The 18580-nt window shown below is 50.7% G+C and overlaps 6 protein-coding genes across 6 annotated transcripts; 2 read left to right on the plus strand and 4 right to left on the minus strand.

Moving 5' to 3' along the window:
* Positions 1-500: 500 nt before the first annotated feature.
* Positions 501-3243, plus strand: PFICI_05079 (uncharacterized protein; the record flags this gene model as incomplete). The annotated part of the gene is made up of 4 exons (XM_007833660.1): positions 501-1268; positions 1385-1814; positions 1870-1943; positions 2380-3243. 4 exons carry the CDS (start codon positions 501-503, stop codon positions 3241-3243), a joined length of 2136 nt encoding a protein of 711 aa, XP_007831851.1.
* A 555-nt stretch (positions 3244-3798) lies between these two features.
* PFICI_05080 (uncharacterized protein) lies at positions 3799-4974 on the minus strand (the record flags this gene model as incomplete). The annotated part of the gene is made up of 1 exon (XM_007833661.1): positions 3799-4974. One exon carries the CDS (start codon positions 4972-4974, stop codon positions 3799-3801), a length of 1176 nt encoding a protein of 391 aa, XP_007831852.1.
* A 2187-nt stretch (positions 4975-7161) lies between these two features.
* On the minus strand, positions 7162-8981 carry PFICI_05081 (T-complex protein 1 subunit alpha; the record flags this gene model as incomplete). Its single annotated transcript, XM_007833662.1, has 3 exons — positions 7162-8688; positions 8756-8841; positions 8894-8981. The coding sequence occupies 3 exons, from the start codon at positions 8979-8981 to the stop codon at positions 7162-7164; spliced, it is 1701 nt and encodes a 566-aa protein (XP_007831853.1).
* A 753-nt stretch (positions 8982-9734) lies between these two features.
* PFICI_05082 (proline--tRNA ligase) lies at positions 9735-11759 on the plus strand (the record flags this gene model as incomplete). Its single annotated transcript, XM_007833663.1, has 2 exons — positions 9735-10447; positions 10520-11759. 2 exons carry the CDS (start codon positions 9735-9737, stop codon positions 11757-11759), a joined length of 1953 nt encoding a protein of 650 aa, XP_007831854.1.
* A 1075-nt stretch (positions 11760-12834) lies between these two features.
* Positions 12835-14216, minus strand: PFICI_05083 (uncharacterized protein; the record flags this gene model as incomplete). The annotated part of the gene is made up of 2 exons (XM_007833664.1): positions 12835-13928; positions 14033-14216. The coding sequence occupies 2 exons, from the start codon at positions 14214-14216 to the stop codon at positions 12835-12837; spliced, it is 1278 nt and encodes a 425-aa protein (XP_007831855.1).
* A 2646-nt stretch (positions 14217-16862) lies between these two features.
* Positions 16863-17310, minus strand: PFICI_05084 (heat shock protein; the record flags this gene model as incomplete). The annotated part of the gene is made up of 2 exons (XM_007833665.1): positions 16863-17153; positions 17308-17310. The coding sequence occupies 2 exons, from the start codon at positions 17308-17310 to the stop codon at positions 16863-16865; spliced, it is 294 nt and encodes a 97-aa protein (XP_007831856.1).
* Positions 17311-18580: the final 1270 nt, after the last annotated feature.

Genomic DNA, 18580 nt, shown 5'->3' on the forward strand with positions numbered 1-18580 from the left:
GCCTTTCCTTGGCATCCGGATACATAATTTCTTCCAACTGTGTCATTGGAAACATCAACTCGACTTGGAGCGGCCTTGGGGGTAGTTGCTGTTGGCACGGCGTAATTCCTTTTGGCGCTTGCTCCACTCATCCGCGACCCGGAATCTATCACAACTATTGTTCCACAACCGCCTAGCTTCAAGCACATGAAAAGGCCGTCCCCCTCAAAGCTGCGTCACGCGATCTGGATTCATCACACTCGGCGTTGTCACCATTGCTCCGTAGCCCTTCATCTTTATCTGGAAGCAACGGGAAGCAGACAGGCGACAGAGCTGACTGTTTCCAGGCAGGATAATTCAAGAGAGCAGACGCACATACCGTGACTTCGTGCCCCTGAGGGGGCTCACTCGGAGGGGTTCATCACCAATCAAGACAACATCCTACCGAGGCTTAGGTGTTTCCTGGGATATTATTTGTAGCGAGAACGAATATTGCGAGAACATCAGTCACGCAACCACAAATGGATGACTCCTCTATAGCAGGTGCAGACAAGACGTCATGCACTGACCAAGTCCAATTACTCTTCCAAGATATTGACCCAGAGCATCTAGAAGAGGTCGCTCGGCAGCACTTGTTCGACGTCCAGGCCACCATTGCAGCGATTCTCGACAGACAGGAACAAGGTGAGCATTACCCACGCCGGGCTAATTCCTTGAAACGCAAGCGCAGCTTGGGTGGTAGTGGGGAAGCAAAGGAAGAATACGACGAAGACAGTGACGGCAGTAGCCATGAAGATCCTAGTCGTGACGTGAGGGCCAAGATCGAGGACCCGCGGTACTTTCAAGAGACAGCCTCAGCCACAGCATACAAGAACATGGCAATGACGCTCATAAGTCAGGACTTTCCTCTCGTTCCGAAGCGAACAATCAACCCCACACTGTTGCTTGACAACGACAACTCGTTATACAAGACCTACATTGCTATTGATGAAGCGACGAGGAATTGGGATCTAAGCAAACCCAAATGGATCCCGAAGAAGACTCGCACGAAAGCCTTGGACGTCTACTCTCCATCGCGAATCCTGCACCTGGACCGAAGAAAATTTGGGCCAGAAGAATGTGTGGCGCTGGATGAGTTTCTTGCTGCGAGACGAGTGAAGGCCGAAAAGGACGCAGAGCAACTGAATTTGGTAGAGTCAAGAAAGAAAGGCGAGATGGAAGAATGCGGTTGTTGCTTCGATGAGTTCCCTCTCAACCGAATGGTGCACTGTGAAGGCACTACTTTACATGTGAGTAATTTTCTGGGTAATGTATCCCTCCCAATGGCAGAATTTGTAGCGCTGTTATAGCCCACGAGTCTCAATCGCAAGGTAGAAAAGACAATCGCTGATCTTGTATATTGCAGTGGTTCTGCCGGCAGTGCATGAAACAGCAAGCGGAAACCTTGGTAGGTGTCGGACAGTTTCATCTCACCTGTCTCTCGATGGATGGCTGTTCTGCTGGCTACTCTCGTGCTCAAAAGAAAACTTTTCTCGACAAAAAGCTTTCAGTTGCCATAGATAGGAATGAAGCAAAGGCTGCTCTCGAAGCGGCTGGGATAGAAAACCTCGAGACCTGTCCCTTCTGCCCAATGGCCATGGAATATCCTCCAATATCAGAGAACAAGGAGTTTCGCTGCACCAATCCCAGCTGCGAGGCTGTGAGCTGCCGATGTTGTCGCAAGCAGACACACATTCCCAAGACTTGTGCCGAGGCTGCTGAAGATGAGGGCCAATCAGCAAGACATACCATAGAGGAGGCCATGAGCGATGCAATCATTCGAAAGTGTAACAAATGTAACATAGCCCCAAAAACCCTCACATGCCTTTGAAAATGGCTAACGTATAACAGGCACTCAGCCATATATCAAACTGGATGGTTGCAACAAGATTCGTTGCACACGCTGTGGTACACTTCAGTGCTACGTATGTAGGAAAACTGTTGACAATTACTCGCATTTCAACGACTCGACGCGAGGGGGTAAGACCGGTCAATGTCCGCTATTTGACTCAACGGAGCAGCGTCATCAAGACGAAGTGAAGACCGCAGAAGAGGCCAGTCGGACGCGAGTTGTGAGGGAAAATCCAAATTTGGTAATATCTCAATTTTCTTGATCATTCTCTACCTTATCCATCTCCTTTCTCTCTCGAAGAGAGATCGAGGACAGTATCAATCATATCGCTTGGCAGGTAATGCACCTGAACTGAATCAGCGATTTTATTACCTCTGATTGAGCAGTTCTCATTATGGCTTAGCTTCCATTTCCACAGATAACCGAACGCTCCATGTTTAGCGATGCTTAGTTGGCGTTGTCCCCGATACACATCAATGCTCAATTCATACTAATTATTCATGGTGTAGACCGACGAGGCTCTGAAGTTCAAGGTCTCTCCTCGCGTCCTAGAAGACGACCAAAATCATCTCATGAGGGACGCAAATGGACAAGAACCACTACAACAAGAGCGCAACCGCTTGCAGAATTTATTTAGACGACGGCAGGAAGATGGTGGTCTGGCTATAGCTAGACATGCACAGTATCTAGGGGTCATTCAGAACAGGAATCAATTGCGCAGAGCAGAAGTTGGGCCTAGAAACCCCCAGCGGCCTGTTGCGCATAGACAGGGCGCACATCAAATATTCGTCCAAATGGGACATCAGCAACCATTCTATAATGACCAGCGCCCTGTACTCGACAATGCATTCAACAATGAACTCAACATTGCACTCGACAATGCTATCAATGCAGAAAATGAACTCGGCAATGGGCTCGAAAATGCTGCCAATGTACAAGCCGCACTTGGACAGGAACCACGACATCAAATCAGGCAAGCAATGCCTAAGAGGCTTCGAAATATGCCGCCTGGCCTACCAAATCATGCCCAGGCGGCCGTTGCGGCTTTCCCTCTGCCAGAGCCTGGTCAAACCGCCGCCAACCCGATCATCTTGGATAACAAGACGACGACAGTTGCAGATGATATGAATATGGCATTGCGTAATCGTAATGCCTTCCTTCCCCCCATGGTCCACCAAGACAACGAAGCACTAGCGCCGCTGGGACAAGATTGGATCCGTAATGAAAATCAGTTACCAAGACAGAATTATGGCCAACAGGGACCAAATCACGCACAGGGATTCGTATATATTCCTCCCTTTGGAGGCATACAGGCAGTTCCCCCAGGCGCAGAACCACACCCAGAGAACAGAGCTAGACCCGCGTGGACGTAGGAGACCCGTTCTAACGATGCTTCGCACGGGGGAAATTCTTGGCCTGGCAAAGATGAGACATGATAGTGGCTGCTCTTATATAAGGCGTGGATGGTTACTGAGAGAGCGGAGTGCTTTGACTGCCCCGGAGCGACGGGAGATCTTTTGTCAGCATCTTAGTCGACAGCGCTCGTATTTTGTATCTACATTAGCATATGACAATAGTTCTTCTCCTTAGCTGTAGTGAATGTTCACGTTACCAATCCTTGTGTGGATCTAGCCGAACCTGAATCACTGCACTTGGAACGGATATGAGTGAGTACGTACTTTCAGAAGATCATTTATGTAAGAGCGCAACCAGGAGTGATTATTCATTCTTTGAAAATGGTGTCGTTCAACTTATATCTGTATAGAGCTATGCAGAGAAGTGGTAACAGTAATTGCGCAGCAGAAGACGATTTGGTGTAAACTCAATCGCCACGAACACCACCACCACCACATGCTGAATGATTTTCGAGTTGATACGCGCGCAGAATGATCTTGCGCATGTATCCTACAGACAAGATGGAACACGTCTCACGACCAACAATACTTCTCATTTGCAACCCACTCGACCTGGCTGGCATCACCGTCTCCGAACCACATCAAACTGGGGATGCTATCATTCTCCCGCTCGGCCACGTCGTGATCAAGGCCGCTCTCCTTGATCAGCACGTCCATGGCGGGCGTCGGGTTCCAGAGCTCAATCTTGCCGACCCGTGCCAGTCTGGCCTCGGCCTGGGCCTTGTGCATGATGGCGGCAAAGGAAGCAGCCAGCTCCTCGCGCGGCGCCGACTCGTCCTCGAACACCAGCCGCAGAATGTACATGGTATTCTTATCGACGGTCTCGGCGTTGTAAAAGCTCCGTGCCCATATGGCCCAAACACGCTTTCCCTCTGGCCCAGCAACCGCCCCCTTGACCTTGGCCAACTCCTGTCCCTTGAAGAGCCGGCTGGCGATGAATTCGTCTCTGAAAAGAGCCCACCGTAGAATATCGTAGTCGGGAGCAAAGGCAAACTGCGGCCTTGCTCCTTTTGCATTATTCAGTAGTTGTTTACGCAGCAGTTCTTCGTCACGCTTGCAAAACGACTCTAAATTCTCGTAGGTGATGACCTCAACTTGGTCAGGCGCTGGTGTCGGTACGCCATTTGATACTTGTTGGCTTGTTTCCGGGACCCGGAAGCTGACATGAAAGCTCGGACATACGGCCCATCCGAGCTTGGCGTAGAAGGATTTGCCAATATCACTCCAGAGAGCGCTGGCAATGGGCTTGACATGCTTGCCATCTATGGTCTCAAAGCCCTTTTCGAGCTTTGGGATGAGCTCCTGCAGCATACGGCTGGCATAGCGTTTCCCTCGGTAGTGGGGGCTCGTGTATACGCTGCCGAGGCCGTAGGCAATGCCCTCCCGCAGGGTGCCCGTCTTGGGGTCCGTGACCAGGACCCTCTTGCGCAGCGTCTCGCAGCTCGAGAGCACGGGGCGGCTGCCGGGGGCGCCCGTGGCCGTGGTCAGGATCCAGTACCGCAGTCCGCCATTCTCCGAGAGCGGTATGGAAGCCACATAGGGTTCTCTTTCCAGATAATCCTGCAGGCCGAGCGCGCCGCCCCATTCGGCGTGGTTCTGGATCCACGTCTGTCTCTTTTCCTCCTCGGTTGGGACGACGAGCCTCAGCTCGGGCGAGTTCGCGTCTGGAAACTCTCCAATCGAGCCCATTGTGTCTTGAAATGAACGTTGGTCTAAAGGTCCAAAGGAAAAGGATGCCTCTCACGATGCACAGGTAGTGATCAGTAGGCAAGCATGTGATTTGCTGCGATAGGATAGCTAGCTGGCAGAGCAGATTGTAAGCTGCCGATATGATTAGATATGATGAGAGCACAGGACAAACTCGTAGGAGGTGCAATAAATATATTAGACGAGAATGAATGCCAGGGAGAAGAAGACCTCATAGAGAATCCAGGGAAGCACAGGGAAGAAGAGCAGGTCAATCCCGCGGGCAGTGGGTCCCAGGGTTGCTAATGTATCCTTTTGGTTCATGTACTTTAGCCACAGTAGAGAGACGCAAGCTAACAAGAGTAAGGTCGTTATGTCCTGTACTAGGGGGACAATCCCCCGGACTGTCATTTTTAAATCAAGCAAGTGCCTCTCTAATCCACAAGCGGTGCAATGGGCCACAGGGATGTCTTCGTGTACAACTGACGTAAGGTATAGGTACAGATGTAAGCCGCAACAAGGGGCCCCTGGTCGGATCTTGCTGCTATAAGGCCAGCCGATAAGTCCATGTGCATGGAAGAAATGGACGAGATGGGCAGGCCAACGAGATGGAGGGCGGGCCCGGAGTGTCTCTTGTGTGTGTGTCGTCTTCATATTATTGTGCTGGTTGTTGAATTGCCCTTCTTCAGCCCCATTTCCAGGGTCCCTTTCCCCGGTCTTTCGCCCGTCTGTCTGCCTGTTGATCGGCTCCGAAAGGGAAGAGTGGCATTCCTTTTTTCTTCAAGCCAAGGGATAGTACAGAACACACTGCCGCGCCAAAATCGCCAACGTACAAACATCACTTCATCATAGCCCTACCCCGGAATCCGGCGTCACTCCCTCCCATCCTTAATTTCCCCCCGCAAAAGGACGGGTAAGAAGTTAAGTGGCAGGGCTGAGGAAACTGGCGGGGGGTCACTTGACCTTGATTAGGGACCGAAAGATAGTCGCAACGTGGAACTAAGAAGTTTATGTACATCAAAGCTTGCCTTTCTGTGCCCAGACACGCTGTCTTTGATAGCGGCGGGCCAATCACGCCGGCGCCCCAGGTCATCGGTTGACAAAGAGAAACGGCAGGATCCGGAGGTGGGAACACGGAGAGCCATGCGGAGCCGATGGAAACCGAAAGAGTTCGGCTCTGGCCACCATATGGGCGGCGGGGAAGAAGGAACGAGTTTACAAGTGTCAGGCGACGCTTTGAATGGGCTCAAGCGACGGATCGACTGGTAATTTACTTGACGGCTACATTACCTAACCATACGATGCTGCTGACGCTTCGTTGAAACCAAAATCTGTCGAGGTCGTCGCCGTAGTCGATGGCGTTTCTTATCTAGAGCTTTAATCCCGGCGTGTACCTGCCGTACCTAGCTACCTGGAGCATGTATAAACCGATCATGTGCCCCTAAAAGTCGAGTCGCGATCCCGCTGACATGCAAGACAACATTGGACAACACGTATGAAGTGACTGTCTTCGGGATGCGATGCAAGTTTGTTCCTTCCAAAAAGAACGTGTGCCCGCATAAAATGACTGCAGACCTCAAACTCAAAATCCGGCCCCCTAAGAGGGACTGAGTCACCAAATTGTCATTCCTCGGATTCAGAGCTATTCACTTCGTGACAGAGCATGATCCAACCCATTCATGATACCTAGGCTACATGGCTATTCAATCTCGTGCTAGTGACTCAACTCATGTGTAAGACAAGAGACGAAAGTTGCATGCAGATGAGCTCTCAAGAAACATTCTCGGTTCTCTTAACCGCAGCTTATGAAACACAAAAAAAAAAAAAAAATGAAATGGCATGCCGAATACTAAACGTTGCGCTGATAGGGTGGGCCCAGCCAGGGGTATCCATCGTCCATACCCAAGGGGGAACAGGATGGCTTCATTTGGCAAAGCAGGTCGTTGATTTTCCATCACACCTTGTAGTCGAAATGTGACCCAGGTATCGACGGTGAACAACAGCAAGCATACTGTAGACCTGGGATATTGAATAACAAAACTTGCAGAGCAGGAACGCCTTAGTCAATTCTCATGTCTCATCCGTATTTTTATTAGTGCTGCCAAGCGTTCCATCTCTATTGGGTACATCCATCTAGATTTTCATCCCTGGAAACGCCTCGCAACTATCAAGTACTTTATCCCAATCCCTCTAGTGGCCGTGGCCGTCGTCTTCCGGCCTTTCCTCCGGATCCAACTTAATCAGGGTATCAATTCTCATGATGGCAATAGTTGCTTCCACTGCACTCTTCAACTGCCGGACCTTGCTGATTGAGGGTTCCAGAACACCAGCCTTGACCTCATCTTGAACCTTGCCCCGGGCCAGGTCGAGACCGTAGTTTCGGTAGCCCTTCATGCGCGCAATGGACTTCTCATCCAGAGAGGCATCGCCTTCTTGTGTCCGCTGCGATACAGCGTGTCTTGCTCGTAGTTGTGCTACCAACTCGCTGGCATCCTTTGCCGCGTTGACGGCGAGCGTCTTGGGAATGACCAGGAGAGACTGGGCAAACTCGCCAATGGCCAGTTGCTCTCTTGAGCCGACTGTACCGGCGTACTCCTCGAGGTAAATGTGCAGAGCCGTCTCAACTGCACCACCACCAGGGACAACCTTTCCGCTCTCAAGCGTGCGCTTCACGGCGCAAAGCGAGTCGTGTACGGAGCGCTCCATCTCGTCGAGGGTAAATTCGTTGGGTCCACGAAGCACGATAGATGCTGAGGAGTGCGCCTTTGTGCCCTTCACCAGGATACACTCGTCGTCCGAAATGCGCTCCTGTACAACCTCTTCTGCGTGACCCAGGTAAGAGGGCTCGAATTTCTCGTCTCCGTTCAGGTCGGAAAGCGTACTCAAAAGAGTACCGCCAGTGGCCCTTGCAATGCGTCTCAAGTCCTCCTTCTTGCACCGTCTCACAGCCATGGCACCACGCTCGACAAACATCTTCAAGCACATGTCATCGATACCCTTGGTGGTGAGGACAACATTTGCACCGGACTTCAGGATCATCTCGACTCTCTCGAGCACCATGCCAGACTCTCGCGCACGAATCTGCTCAAGTTGCTGGGGGTCGTCCACCGTGATCTGTACACCCAACTTCATGCGCTCCTTTTGCAGGTTCATGTCCAAAAAGGCAATCTTGGCGTCTTGTATCGAGGTGGGCATGGCCTGAGAAGCAACAGTGCAGTTGAGAGCATAGCCCTTGACCAGGACCGATTCGGTTGCAGACTTGCCGTGCGCCTTGAGAATGTTGACTGCCTTTACGGGGTACTTGACTTCACCCTTGTTCGTCGAGGTCTTGACAGACTGAATAGCGTCGACAACCATGTTGGCAAAGAAATCAGAGTCAGCTCCGATGATCTTGCTGGACATGGAGGTCTTTGCGATGCTAATGAGGGACTCGCGGCCCAGCTTCGCCACAGGGATGCTAATGTTGTCATTCATGTACTTGATGGCTTCTCTCTGTGCTAGTCGGTAGCCGGTAATGATGGTAGTTGGGTGGATTTTGTTCTTCATCAACTCGTTGCCGCGTCGCAGCAGCTCGGCGGCGATCAGGACCACAGAGGTGGTTCCGTCTCCCACCTCTCTGTCCTGCTGGTGTGCCAGATCAACCAGAATCTTGCCGGCCGGGTGCTCGACATCGAGTAGGCTGAGAATCGTGGCGCCGTCGTTGGTCACGGTGACATCCTGGAGGCAATCATTGGTCAGCGCTGCTGCAGTGCGCCGTGGTTTCTCCTTTTCGCATTTCACTTACACCAATGTCGTCCACCATCATCTTATCGAGGCCACTGGGACCGAAGGAGCTCTTGACAACGTTGGCGATAGCTTGCGTAGCCAGAACTGCAACAAGTCAGCAAGTACTCGACGTTCTATCGACATCAGATGAACCCACCATTCTGGTCTCTGATATCGGCGCCAGAAATCTTCTGACCGCCGAGGAACAGAGTCCCATTTCTGGGCTGTTCAAACATGGAAGCCATTGTTGTGTGAAGAAAAGGGGGAAGCTTTTCGGCGGCAGCTCCAACAAGAAGTCGATGGGTCTTCGGGTGTTGGGAGGTTGAGGTTTTGTGGTGCTGCCCGGATGCCTAGCTCTTGAAGATGCTCTCTGTGTCTCTCCCTATTGACTTTGAGCTCTACGCACTCTGCTAGGTCTGCTCCCTACTAAGCACTGGAGCCCAGGCTCTCACAAAAAATTGGCGGGGCTTCTAGTTTTTCCCGCGCCGGCAAGGAGCTAGGGAGGTACCGCCCGGCAATGGAATATGTTAGGCTCTAGAATCTTCAGTTTAAGCACATGTTATTCACTAAGCGAGGGGCAGACTTGGGCGATGTTTGCCCCTGTCTATAGCACCCAAGTTTACCAATTATAGGCCAAGTCCAGCACACCGTTTTGCACCTAAACAGTCTCTTTACCCCTCCAAAAATTCACAGGGTCCCTGTCCCTCTCCGCAAATCGCTCCTTCTCAATTGAGGGGCAGCAGCCGTACCAAATTTCGGAGGACGCGTTGACACAATTCAGGCCCAATCTGTCGCAGTGACTCAGAACGGTAATCAGCCTGATCCAAATAGTTAATTGAAACCGTGTCACGCCGAAGGGCTCATAGTCGTGGTTCAAAAGAAAAGGTGAGAGGTTCCTCGAGTTTTAGTTTGCAGTTTTGTCCAGAAATTTCTTTGGGAGAAAAAGCAATGTAGCCCGTCTTTTGATTCTCTTATCAACACAAATCACTGATACAAAAATGGGGTTTCATAGTGTCGGCGCCAACCCCGCCGAACAGCGAATAACCAGCAGCGCTCCCGTCGATAGCAACGACAACTTGAACATTATTTCCGGAAAGCTCTGGTTGAACAGCGATATCTTGATCCATCCTGTGGAGCATTATTGGACTACCAACTTCGACACAACACATATCGAGCGAGTCAAATCGAATCAAGCCAAAATGGCCGAGACTGTCGAGAAAGCCAAGGATGCCGTCGCCGCTGTCGCAGAGCAGGTGAAGAACGTTACTGTCGGATCCGGCGAGCAGTCCGCTGAGGGAGACAAGGGCCCCTCCAAGAGCGCCCAGAAGAAGGCCGAGAAGGAGGCCAAGAAGGCTGCTGAAAAGGCTGCCAAAGCTGCCAAGTTGGCTGCCGCTCCTGCTGCCAGCGGAAAGAAGCAGGAAGACACCCTTGGTCTTACGGTCACCAAGACCGAGAACTTCCCGCAATGGTACCAGGAAGTCGTGCTCAAGTCTGAGATGATTGAGTACTACACTGAAATCTCGGGTTTCTTTGTCATGCGCCCCGCCACCATGTACATCTGGAACGTGATCCGCAAGTGGTTCACCGAGAGAATCGAGGCCATGGGCGTCGACGAGACAAACTTCCCCATGTTCCTGTCCTCCAAGTCTCTCGAGAAGGAGAAGGACCACGTCGAGGGTTTCGCCCCCGAGCTCGCTTGGGTTACCAAGGCGTAAGTCTCACCATTGTGCAAACTGATTTTCTTGCCGTAGCCTGCAGAGACTGACCATTTCTCCAATACTAGTGGTGACAAGGATCTCGAGGTCCCTGTTGCTGTCCGCCCGACCTCTGAAGCCGTCATGTACCCCTACTACTCAAAGTGGATTCGATCTCACCGTGATCTTCCTCTGAGACTGAACCAGTGGAACTCCGTCGTCAGATGGGAAGCCAAGCAAACCACTCCTTTCCTGCGTGCTAGGGAGTTCTTGTGGCAGGAAGGTCACACCGCTCATTTGACTGAGAAGCTCGCCGGCGAGGAGGTCCTTGAGATCCTCGAGCTGTACGCTGGTGTATATGAGCAGCTCTTGGCTGTTCCCGTCGTTCGGGGTACCAAGACCGAGAACGAGAAGTTCGCTGGTGGCTACTACACCACCACTGTGGAGGGTTACATTCCTTCGAACGGTCGTGGTATCCAGGGTGCCACCTCTCACTGCCTTGGTCAAAACTTCAGCAAGATGTTTGACATCACCGTTGAAGACCCTGCTGAGAAGGGTAAGCACCTGAACGTGTGGCAGAACTCGTGGGGTCTCTCGACTCGTGTCATTGGTGTCATGGTCATGATTCACGGTGACGACAAGGGTCTGGTTCTTCCCCCAAGGATAGCCAAGGTCCAGGTCATTATCATTCCTCTGGGTATCACCAAGAACACTACCGAGGAGGCCAAGGCTGCACACTACGATCAGCTCGCTGACATCAAGGCCACTCTGAAGAAGAGCGGTGTTCGTGTCGAGGACGACCAGAGAGATGGTTACACCCCCGGCTGGAAGTTCAGCGACTGGGAGCTCAAGGGTGTCCCTCTCAGAATTGAGTTCGGCCCCAAGGATGCTGCAAATGGCGTTGTCACTTTTGCTCGTCGTGACAATGGTGAGAAGGGCACCATCCCCATTGCCGATGTGGCTGTCAAGGTCCCCGAGCTTCTGGAGACTATCCAGAGTGACATGTATAGGAGGGCTGAGAAGGCTTTTGATGAGCACCGAATTGTGGTTGACGAGTGGGAGAAGGTCATTCCTTCTCTCGATGCCAAGAATGTTGTCCAGATTCCCTTCTGTCTCGAGCCTAAGTGCGAGGACAAGATCAAGGAGCTCACCACTGGCAAGCAGGATCAGAACCCTGATCTTTCTGTTCCCCAAGCTCCTTCCATGGGTATGAAGAGTTTGTGTATTCCCTTCAAGCAGCCCAAGGAGGTTGTTGCTGGCCAGAAGTGCCTGAACCCCGAGTGTCAGGCCGAGGCCAAGAAGTACGTCATGTTCGGTCGCAGCTACTAAGCGTCTATAATTCAATTTCCTTACATTGGCGTTCACGTCGGCAAGAAGGATCGACTTGGCATATGATTGCTTCGCAAAAACAAATGAGGACATGGCAATGCGAGATATCCAAACTAGTTGCTCAGGAGTTGGTGATTAGATCGTTTCGATCAATGGGTAAATAAACGGTAGATGATACAATCTCTTCCTATTTCACGAAATACTGGTTCATCATAAATATGGGCGGCATTCCTAATGTCTTGTGAAGTTCCGGCCTGCCCCATTCGATATCCCTGAAAGGACGTGATATATGTTTTCGTCGTGCTTCCGAACACGAGAGGCGTACGAGGTCCCGACATTCCATGGTTGCCCTGGAATCTAAGCAATAGTAGAAGATCATGAGGGTACAAAAAATACTTGAAGTAGATGTTTCGATCCTCGATGATATTTACTGGAGCTGGTGCAATCATAAGATTAGGCGGCCTAATATTGGTTCATTCACGTTTGGCCAATTAGGATTCGGCTAATGTGAATCGCAAATCATCCATCACATCTCCAGAATGACAATTCGAATCAATATGACTGACACATCTACAAGCCCATGGGATCGCATTAGTAGAAATGACAATGAACTATTACGAGAAGTCAAGACTAATTGGTGTCTGGTCAGAAAGAATACAATCAAACTTTAGTATCATCAATTGAAAATGTAATTGAAGCATTCTTGGTACAAATTTTCTGATGTAAGTGGTGGTCATAAGTTCATCGACGCATGAAGCAACATAAGCGATCTGCAGTACTCGCAATGCAGAGCAGCAGTCCTCATACTATATGAGAAAGAAGAGAAGTTTTGTAACCGCAGGGGGAAAAAACAGAAACAGAAAAACGAAGTGACGCCCATGCTCGTCATATGCCCTAGATGCTTTTTATACCGCAAGAGACGCCGGTCCATTGGTCATCTCATACCTGAAAGGACGACTCGGAGAAAAGAAAAATAAATGCCATGGTGCCCCCGGATCTTTGGAGTCCTTTGCCTCCCTTTATGCAGATTTTGTGCATACAAACAAACGTATCAAATACAGTGGACTGACTGGACTTAGGCAGTGACTGTAACATAAACCGTCACGGTCCTGAATCCAGTGCTGGCCGCAGAGGTAGCCTCGGTCGGGGCAGCAGTTACGATAGGGGAAGCCGAGTAGTCTGAGCTGGCATCATCCTCACCGCCGTTGTCGGTCTCATCTCCACCACCACTGCCGCCAAGATTATCCACGGCGGGCACCACGACGCCCGTGCGAACCTCGGCGTCGACGAGCTTTTGTCCCTTGTTGGGCGGGCCCTGGAAATCCCCAGACGAGCAGGCGTCCTGGATCCCCTGGCACTTGTCCTCCCAGACCTGGCAGTTGCGGTTGCCCGTGGGCGGGACCGAGTCGTAGCACACCTCGGCCTGGTCGTAGCAGTCTTCGCTGGCGGCCCAGCAGCCGTCCTCGTCGTCGTAGTCGGGCACCTCGACGCCGATCCAGTTGCCCTCCTTGATGAGGTAGTCGGACGGGACGAGGACGGCGCCGTTGGTGGTGGCATAGTCGCTGCGTTTGTCGCCGGATCCGGACGACGACGAAGACGAAGAGGAAGAGGAAGAAGAAGGAACGGTGTAGACTTTGGGTCCCGGAATCGGGTAAGGAAAGACGGGCGAGTAAATGTCAAAGGTTACGCTGGGCTCTCCGTCCTTGACGTAGCCAGGAATCGAGACGCTGTACTCGGCAGGGACATCGAGCGCCGTGGCCTCGCCGCCTTGCACCTGGATCTGGGCGCAGCCAGTGTAGAATTGCGGGTCGTTGGCATCGGGCACGTTCTGGAGGGCGAGCAGCTCGGGCCGGAAGAGGTAGTTGCCCGTGGGCAGGCCGCCGGGAACCTGGACGCTCATGAGGCCGCCATCGTCAATGAGCTTCTCGGTGCACCACTTGCCCGTAGTGTTGTCGTAGCCCTGTTCCCAGAGCTTGAACCAGCCATCGCCGGCCGCGGTTGTGGTTGACATATCGGCGACCTGCTTGGCGTAGACGGCGCAGGGACCTTTGTGCGAAGGGTCGATGGATCCCGGCTCCTCGAGATTGGCCCAAAGTCGCCATTCAAAGGTCAGCTTGTCACCAGGGGCGGCTGGACAAGTAAACGCGACGGCCTTCTCGCCCATTGAGCCTGGAGTTTTTCCATGTCAGTACTGGAATTGATGAAACAGGAAGTAGTTTGATGCCACCAAAGCATCATCAAGAAGATCAGTGAAAGGGGCCTGCAGGACATACCACAAGCCATATCATTGCTGGATAAGCTAGGAATCGGACTGCTGGAATTTTCCGAGTTCATGTTCATACGAACACAGGTGCCGTCGCCCTGTGAGATATCGTTGATGTAGATTGTCGTAAAGGTGGAATGGGCTGTCGCGAAGGGAGCAACAACGCCCATCAGGATCAAACCAAAGAGCTTCATCGTGTGGATATACGTTGATGAAACCATGGAAGACACAATATCAAGGGATAATAGAAGTGAACCGGATCCACGATTAGTTGTAATGAATGACTGCCCAGTTTTATTGTTTCGAAACAAAGGACCGTAATACGACGAGGTCGAGTGAGCTGGGAGTTTCGATTAGAAGCGTACTCGAAGCTGTAAGTAGAAATGAATGACAGCCACTAGGGCGATGGTCGAGAAGTCAAAAGGGTTGAAAAATGTCCTCCTGGATCTGGTTCAATGTGAAGTAGGTAGGGAGTGACTGCATTCAAATATGAAAGGAAGGAATGAATGTATTTGCTTTCCTTGACCTCAGGGGAGAAAAAAAATAGGGTGAAAGAGAAAACGAATAAATAAAGTAATGAATGACTGAATGGAAACAGATGCTATCCAATCAAAAGAATCGAAGGGCGACCATGGCCGAGAAATAAGAGCAACTGTTGGCGGCAGAGGTTTCGTTGCCTCATATATGAACAAAGAGAGGACCGGGGTCTTTTAATTTAGGGGGGCGTTTAGATATCCTCCGACTATAAGCCAAGACAAAAAAGCGGCCGTGTCTTTAGTTGAAAGCCAGAGATGGAGGAGGAGAAGGAGAAAAAAAAATCGAGGGCGTACAGAGTAGGATCATTTGATCAATTACCCTTTGTCTCGTCTTTAGAGAGTCTCGTCGAAATATTCCAAGCTAGCTTCTTTTTTTGGGATTGCATGATGGTGCTGTCATTTTTTGACGCCAGCCCGCCGATAGGTCAAAACTACCCGTACTCATTTATAACCTCGACAGGCGCCGATGTGGATGGACGCCATGGTGGTTAGGTATTCCAGAAGAAGCAAAAAAAGATGCTTAAAAATGCGGAGTCGCATATAACCAAACGACCGTACTAACGCAGGAGTCCTTTATAAGCTGTTTCATAATGGTACATTGTCGAGCGCCACAGAGATCTGCTGTCCTTTTTGCAATAATTACACAAAAGCAGTCACAGTTTTTTTACGCAAACGCCAATAGGATGGAATGTGCGGAGAAGCCAAAAGCGAGGTACCAAGGAAGGCGGCCGGCGTTTGGTGTGTTAGTTCGAAGCGCCTGCAAACACACAAGAAATGTTTCCTGGTCCGCATCAATCTATTCAATCCACAGGTACGAGCTATATACCGACGAGACAGGGATATCGGCTCAGTGTTGGTGCGACACTCTAGCGGGAACCAGAGGCCAAGGCAAGACCCGAAGAGCAGAAGCCAAGCAACGTCGGCTCACTTCACTTTTGAAGGGGTGGTAAAAAGCGTTTCTTGTTCAAGGTTGATTCCACGATGTGATCTGCTGCTGAGCGGGTGTCTGATCGACGCCAGGTACTATCGAACATGTCGATCTCCGGATACATGAGTATTTGTTTTTTTTTGACTTCCCCCAGGCGATTCCATCAATCTTGGTTTTCGTCTACATATTGAGGTCATGACACTCGGCCGGAAAGTGACTGGGTTTGTTGATTCTAGAGGATCGGTTGTGCGCGACAAATACATTTTCCGATTGGCCCAAGAAGAAGAGTAAATGCGAGACTACGGAAGTCAGTTGGATTCCGGGGCTGTAAACGATTGGTACCTGCAAGGCACCACTACTGTATGGTTTTATTCCTTTTGCCAAGTTCATGACTGGGGAAAATTGATTGGCTCGTATAATCAAGAATGCAGCCCGCCTTCTCTCTGCCTCTCTCGGCCTGCGCTTCCGAATGCACGTCAATCCGCCCATCGTGGAGGGAGAGAAACCAAAGTCCCTTGATCTTTTCCCATTCCCTCCATGAAAGCAACAACTTTCAAACATCTCCCCCTTAGGCGGCCGGTGAAATGTCCCCTGATTTTGTATTGTTGCACAGGACCTTGGGAGCCAGTAACTCGCAAACGCCCCCCCGGATTGCCTTGCCAAGCCAAGACGGGACACTACCGAGCGCCTCTCGGTTACTGGCCTCGATTACGACAATCAAGTCAAGAGCAAGACTAATCCCTCTTGGAAATTCCCGTTCGTATCGCCGTGAGGCTTAAGATGGGGACACATGTCTGGCGCTGTTCCTCTGCCGAGTGACCAATAATCGTAGCCAATGCACCAGAGAAAGCTATCCACATCTTCCTTGACACAACCATATCAGGCTTGCTTTCACAGCAGATGGGCAAAGGAATGAGACACAACGGCACCGAATAAAGACGTTGAGAATAATAGAGATAGAGAGCGGAGAAACCCTTTTGCTGTATCTAAACCGGTCCGGCCATATCGAGGTAAAATATCAATTTCCCCTTTCCGGGCCTTACAATAGCTTGAGACGCCTTCCACTTCCCAAAATGCCCTTTATTTCTGAGAATTACACCGCTCTATGCAAATGTGCCGGGTCCTGCACTTTCCTTTGGTTGTTTTCATCTCCTTAATTTTTGTACATGATATGATACATGATGGTTGTCATTATCTTCTTGGACTTCGTGGGTATTTTGACTTCCGTTGATGTTGGTTTTCTTGATTTTCGGGTTGTTTCTTCTACTCGTTGATCTTGGCGAGAATCCTAAACGCACAATGTGATTAGTGACAAGGTAATCATTGAGTGATGCCATCGGAGTCGTCTTCAAGACGACCCCTCGGGTGGCCCAGACTTACTCGCTGTCACGGAAGAGCTGGTACTCATCCTCGCCAACCTTGACGGGAGAGCCACCGAACTGGGGGATCAGGACTCTGTCACCAGCAGCGACACCCATGGGCAGGCGCGAGCCATCCTTGTTCAGGCCGCCGGGTCCAACGGCCAGAACCTTGGCCTCGTTGAGCTCCTTGACGCTGGACTCGGGCAGGAAGATGCCGCTGGCAGTCTTGGTCTCGGCCTTGATGCGCTGGACAAGGACGCGGTCCAGGAGAGGGACGAGAGCCTTGATGGATCGGATAGAGGTGGCCTAGGGATCGAGGAAATGTGTCAGTCATATAGCTTGCAAGTATCGTCACTGCCAAGAGTATCCATGACGCGGCCGCCAGCCCAGCGCAAAAGCACAAAGGGCAGCTGCTGTCCGTCTACAAATGGGCTGCGCGTGTACAGGTAGGCCTGCTTACCATTGTGAATAGAAACGAAGTGGTGGAGTTGATTATATATGATGTACTGTACGAAAGAATGCAACGGATGTCTTGATCAAAAGAATAAATCGGAGAGAAAAGTGGTGATTGCTTAATGGTTTGTAATAAATGAAGCTATCGCGAATGGTTCTGGAAAGCTTTCGAAGATCCAACACCCAATGGGAACTGAATCGGACCCGAACTTTTTTGATGCAGTTTTTCCGATGCCGACCCAATGCCGAGGGATGGACCTGGCCAGAGGGCTCTAGCTTGAGGTCCCAATTCCTCCTGTTGCAGTTGGTTGGTTGGCTGTCTAAAGGTTCCCCGTTCATGGGCGGAACATCCCTTTTGAACAGGGGCCCGGGCGCCAAGTGACCTAGGCTAAATTGGCCCGGACCAAGTAGTTTTCAGCGCCTCATTTTCTAGCGTGCATCTCCAGAGGCCAAAGGCCCCTAAAGATTGGAAATCAGTGATCCATCAACTATTCCAATACACACAGTAATATCTTGCATACATACTCACCCCATAAGGAAAATAGAGCAGGCTAATTGTACTCAAACAATCCTGGTTGCTAAATAGAATGAATCGAGTCAAGTTCCAGAGCAGTCGTGATATTTGCAACCTCACAATGACGGACGAATGAGCAATACATGGCTCGTACTTAATTAAGCATTCGAAGCGTGTTAGAAAATAAGAAATTACCTAGTATGGAATATCCCTATATTAGAGGCATGTTCCGAGTCCATGATGGCGATTTTGTAGCATTGCAAATTTGTCGTCTTCCCCATTCGTTATTTCCCTGGACTTGAACTGTTGGTCACATCTCCTTGCTGTTGTGACTATATCCCTTTGTAATCAATCTGATCGTCGTCTTTCTCCCGAAATTCTTAACCTCTATAAAAGCTTGAGCTCCCATCTCAATATTCCTAGAAGCTTCATCAAAACTTTGGTTCTTCATTGGGGACGTCTTCAATGTGGGACTACTACCACTTGATCGTATTGTCTTCTGGGTCTGGTAGTATACTGAAAACCTTCGATTTGTGTTGTTAATTCTGTCTGACCGGAAACTTGTAGTCTAGCGTCTAATTTGAATAGATTCTTTTCCCCTCTTCGACCCATGGGCATGCCGCGGCTGACATTGTCGAAGTAGAGATAAATTATGCCCGCGAATTGCGCCACCAGTTTCCAAACGTCTAAAAGCAGCGCTAGATGCAGAAAAAATGAAATCCGCGTTGCTGCGTAGAAATCGAGACCCCCTTGCTCTCCCATGGTC

This window comes from Pestalotiopsis fici (genome assembly GCF_000516985.1).
Source record: "Pestalotiopsis fici W106-1 unplaced genomic scaffold PFICI_Scf_3, whole genome shotgun sequence".
In the NCBI taxonomy this organism is placed as follows: Eukaryota; Fungi; Ascomycota; class Sordariomycetes; order Amphisphaeriales; family Sporocadaceae; genus Pestalotiopsis; species Pestalotiopsis fici.